At 52.8% G+C, this 4683-nt stretch overlaps 1 protein-coding gene across 1 annotated transcript in view; it reads right to left on the minus strand.

The window, feature by feature from the left end:
- Positions 1-217: 217 nt before the first annotated feature.
- kcnh8 (potassium voltage-gated channel, subfamily H (eag-related), member 8) overlaps positions 218-4683 on the minus strand; it is a 44391-nt gene continuing 39925 nt past the window's right edge. The window contains exons 12-18 of the mRNA XM_030347726.1: positions 3883-3921; positions 2723-3048; positions 2226-2326; positions 1680-1719; positions 1271-1364; positions 1119-1138; positions 218-245 (exon numbers count right to left, since the gene is read on the minus strand). Of these exons, the coding sequence (XP_030203586.1) occupies positions 218-245; positions 1119-1138; positions 1271-1364; positions 1680-1719; positions 2226-2326; positions 2723-3048; positions 3883-3921 (648 nt within the window). The remainder of the gene's footprint in view (positions 246-1118; positions 1139-1270; positions 1365-1679; positions 1720-2225; positions 2327-2722; positions 3049-3882; positions 3922-4683) is intronic.

Genomic DNA, 4683 nt, shown 5'->3' on the forward strand with positions numbered 1-4683 from the left:
ACTTTGTCATACAGTAGTCAGTCTATTTCAGATTGGATTTTTCATTTTCAGCATCCTGAGTGCTTGTCATGGTCCACTCTGTGTCAGCATGTGGTTTAGACTGTGAGTGTGTGCACGTGTGTTTCACCAAGTTGAGGACGGAGAGGCCAGGCCGACATAAGCCTCCTTCCACCTGTATCCGGTGGTGACCGGTTTCGACAGTTCAAAGGCTGGATTCTCAACCTGCACAACCATACTGAGAGAGGCTGTCAGACAGAGAGACAGAGGGGGAGTGTGAGAGGTGCAGATATTGGTGTGGTGTGTGTGTGTGTGTGTGTGTGTGTGTGTGTGTGTGTGTGTGTGTGTGCGTGTGTGTGTATGTGTGTGTCTGTGTATGTGTGTGTGGGTGTGTCTGTGTATGTGTGTGTCTCTGTATGTGCGTGTGTTTGTGTGCATTCACATGTGAGATTGCCGAGTCATTATATTTTATCCCACTGTGGCTCCCTCTTTTTTCCTCCATATGAACTGCTTCTCCACAATCACCTCACTCTCTCTCTCTCTCTCTCTCTCTCTCTCTCTCTCTCTCTCTCTCTCTCTCTCTCTCTCTCTCTCTCTCTCTCTCTCTCTATCTCTATCAGTCTCTCTCTATCTCTATCAGTCTCTCTCTCTCTCTCTCTCTCTCTCTCTCTCTCTCTCTCTCTCTCTCTCTCTCTCTCTCTCTCTCTCTCTCTCTCTCTCTCCATGTCTCTCTCTCTTGTACTCTTCCTTCCTCTTCCTCTATCTGCTCAGCCCAGGTGACAGAGAGGGACTCCGCAGGGGGACAGACACACACCAACTCTCCTGCCAAAAGTCGAATGTCAATTTAGCCACCCGCCAATCAAAACCATAGGGTACCACATGACAAATGTTCTGTGTGTGTGTGTGTGTGTGCAGTATTTCGTCACACGCGAGACAAAATGATCAAGAGTCAAAAGCAATATAAGATGCTTTATCCTACTACCATGTAATCATGGCAGCAGCTTCCTTTAGGCCACCCACCAATTCATCATTGGGAATGTTGAATTTCTTCCAAACTGTCCCAATCCCTTTCCACCCCCTAACCATCTACTGCCGCCGCTGACACCGTATGGTGTACGTACCTGGCACACCCGCAGCTCACCTGAGTCACAGAACACCGGGTCGAGTCACGGTGGAGCCAAACTGGCACACACACACACACACACACACACACACACACACACACACACACACACACACACACACACACACACACACACACCCAGGGTCCTACCTCCTGGTCGAGGTGTCGTAGCTGGCCTCTGGTCTCCTCTGCCTTGGCTGCGAGCTCTGCGGTGCTGACCTGCAGCATGTCTGGAACGACATCACTACAACGTTAAGAGGCGACGTCAATGACAAACGGGCCGTTTCAGGGCTGAAGCGGCCGGCATGCACGCGGCCCATTCTAGGACGGCAGCGTGGCTTTATGCCTGCTGAACAGCGTCAGTGGGTGGAGCCAAACTAGGATGTCTATGAGGATAGGCTATGGAGGAAGACCGCCTTAAATAGGATGCCAGTCCATTATGGGGGAGGAGGGGGGGGGGGGGGGGGGGGAGGGGGGGGGAGGGAGGAAGCGGGGTTTGGGGAGCCACAATTTATTCACACCCCATCGTCAATCTTCTCTCCCCCCGAATTAGCCTAACCTGCGTCTCTTGTGGATGAGGGAGGACATGTGTCTTGCACCTGACGCAAATTCACACGCAACAAAACCCCTGAGAAGAAGAACAGGCGACGGGCGACGCCCACGAGGACAGTTCGATTCCCGCCTTCTGGCACATCTATTCTGGGAGCCAGACTAATCTGCCAGCTCATGGTTTATTTGCTCCGGCATGTTGGTCTGGGCACCCCCCCCCCCCCCCCCCCCGCCCCCCCCCCCCCCCTCCCGTTTAGACATGTTTCCAGCAGGCCTGGGTCGGACCAATCACGACCGTCTATCTAAAATGGGCGGGGCTTGATTGGACGGCTGTATAGAGGAGCGCCTTTTCCCAAACAACCAAGATGGCTGCCTCTGATGTGTGACGCATTGTGGTGCTCTGATAAGTTGTCGTCTATCCATTTGCATCCAGAGGCATTTCGGTCTGAGCCCCATGGAAATCACAGTATACTGAGAGGTGCAGGACTGACACACAAATGTGAATTCTCTCAGAGTATATTAACGATCAGTGTTAATCAAACAGTAACGCTGAGACCTGTGGCGGAGGCCGGAGCCCCGGGGCAGGCCAGGCCGGGGGGGTAGGAGAAGGCCGGGGAGCCCTCCTGACCCTCGATGTCCTCCGTACCGTCCACGACCCTGGACAGAGAGAGACCAAGAGAGGGTTAGTCATAATTAATGAGATTTGATTTAATTGATATAGCGCTTTTCTAGACACTTCACAGTGAAGGGGGGGACCTCACTCCCCACCACCAGTAGTAGTAGGTAAGAGAGAGAGAGAACAAAGGAAAAGAGAGAGGGTTTATCAGTGAGAGAGAGAGAGAGAGAGAGAGAGAGAGAGAGAGAGAGAGAGAGAGAGAGAGAGAGTGATAAACTGAACAAAAGGAAGAGAAAGGCAAAGAGAAACAAGTGACAAGACAACGACAGACAAACTGTGAGGAACCAAAGGGAGAACTGCTTTGTGAGCGCTGGGAACACGGATGGTCCCAGTGCGGACACCAGCGGCCCGGCCAGCAGCGCCCTGCTCTCACCCACCTGGGGCTGAGGTTCAACGGGTCCAGGGTGACCAGGGCCCCCCGCTGACTCCTCCTCTTCCTCCGGGGCCCCCCGGGGCCCTTCCCGCCGGGGCCCGGGCCCTTGTCGCCGTCCCTCAGGTACACCACCTGGTCCCACTCCAGCGCGGGCGAGGGACTCCCCGCCTCTTCTTCGCCATCGTCATCTTCGTCTCCCTCCTCTTCATGGTTGTTGTCCTGCTCCTCCTCCACCTCCTCCTCGCCCCCCCCCTCCTCCTCCGGGCCTTTCTTCTTCTCGATGATGGAGGGGTAGCCGTGGACCAGGCGACCGTTGCCCTTCACGCTCGCCTGGAGAAGCAAGAGGAGGAACCGATGAATCAAACGCGGGAATAAAGAGACTTTAAAGACACCCCGAGTGCCATAAAGGCGTCTAACACTTTGCCTCAATGGGGAATATTCGGAAAGTTCATCGGTTCTGAGCTCCAGGAGAGCATCAGAATAGAGGGCTAAAATGGACCTCATCTGTGTAAAAATGAAGTAATTCTGTCATCGTGCGCTTCTGGGGCCAATCGGCTTTGTGTTTACAACGCACAATGGATGCAAGATGAATGCACCCTAGGGGGAAAATTGAACTGAAAACCTTTGATGGGAAAAACGGCTTGACCTTAATAGAAGGCTGGCTTCTTTTCAGTGGCCCGGGATGCTCCGATGGCTTCCACGTAAAAATAGCGCGCACAGCTTTTTGAGAGCGTGACAAGGTTGAATGAAAAGTCCCAGTCTCCGCAACCTTTTCAGCCTTACGCGGAATTCTAACAAACAAACACTTGTGCATCTGTGAACCGCTGGCCTTGACAAGTGACCTTTGACCTCCGCTAGGCCAAGGCTGAGGCTGAGCGGTTGTGGCGCTTTTGTCTCCCTGGCTTTTCTCCCCCCATCCCAACCCAAGAGTGTGTGTGAGTCTGGGGGGCATGGACCACTTGACACGCTCCAGTCATCATAGCTATCATAAAGGGTAGGGGTCTTGACGCATGTAGCGGTGTTCACATGAAGGCCATGTCGCTGACATTGTAAAGATCCCCTGATCCGGGAGAGATACGGCTAACTCTGACTGCTGAAATGTGTTTTGCCATGTGTGTTTATGTGTGCATGTGTGTTTGTGTTTGTGTGTACGTGTATGTTTACCTCGGTGTCTAAAGTTGTCATTGACATCCTGGACTTGACCTGAAGAGAGAGTGGATGAAGAGAGAATAAATTGCATATAATAACGTGAATGGACCGCTTAAAGCCAAGAGGCTCTGCACGGTGGAGGGGTTGTGTTGCGTCTTCAGGGTAGTGAAGTAACAGGGTGCAACGTGACACAGGCTCGGCAGACGGAGTTGTGAGGCGAGGGCCGGCTCGCTGTTTAATGATGCTCCGGTGGACAGTGATTTATTGCAGCAGTGCTGTTGCCCCTGTTTCCACTGAGGAATCGCAGCATCTACATCCTTTTCCTCTTCATCACACAGTGTTAGGGGATGCATCTGTCTGTGTGTGTGTGTGTGTGTGTGTGTCTGTGTGTGTGTGCGTGTGTGCGCGTGTGTGTCATGTCGGTGTAACAGAGACACACCTGACTGTAATTACACCAGCGGAGCTCCTTTCAGTGGCCTTGTCTATTTTCTGCACTTAATTGTTTCTTCCTCACCCACTCTTTGCTTCTCGCTTCATTTCCTCTTATCTCTATAACTTTAACTTCTCTCTCTCTCTCTGTCTCTCTCTCTGTCTCTCTCTCTGTCTCTCTCTCTCTCTCTCTCTCTCTCTCTCTCTCTCTCTCGCTGTCTCTCTCTCTCTGTCTCCATGCTTCCCTCCCTTCTTTAGTCCATTACCTCTCTACCTCAATTCTCTCCCTCTGTGTCTCCCCCCCCCCCCCCCCCCCACTACTCCACCCCTCAGATCCATCACTCCAACCCTCCCTTCGTTGCCCAACACAGGTTGGACTGAACTCCC

This window comes from Gadus morhua, chromosome 22, assembly GCF_902167405.1.
Source record: "Gadus morhua chromosome 22, gadMor3.0, whole genome shotgun sequence".
Classification (NCBI taxonomy): domain Eukaryota; kingdom Metazoa; phylum Chordata; class Actinopteri; order Gadiformes; family Gadidae; genus Gadus; species Gadus morhua.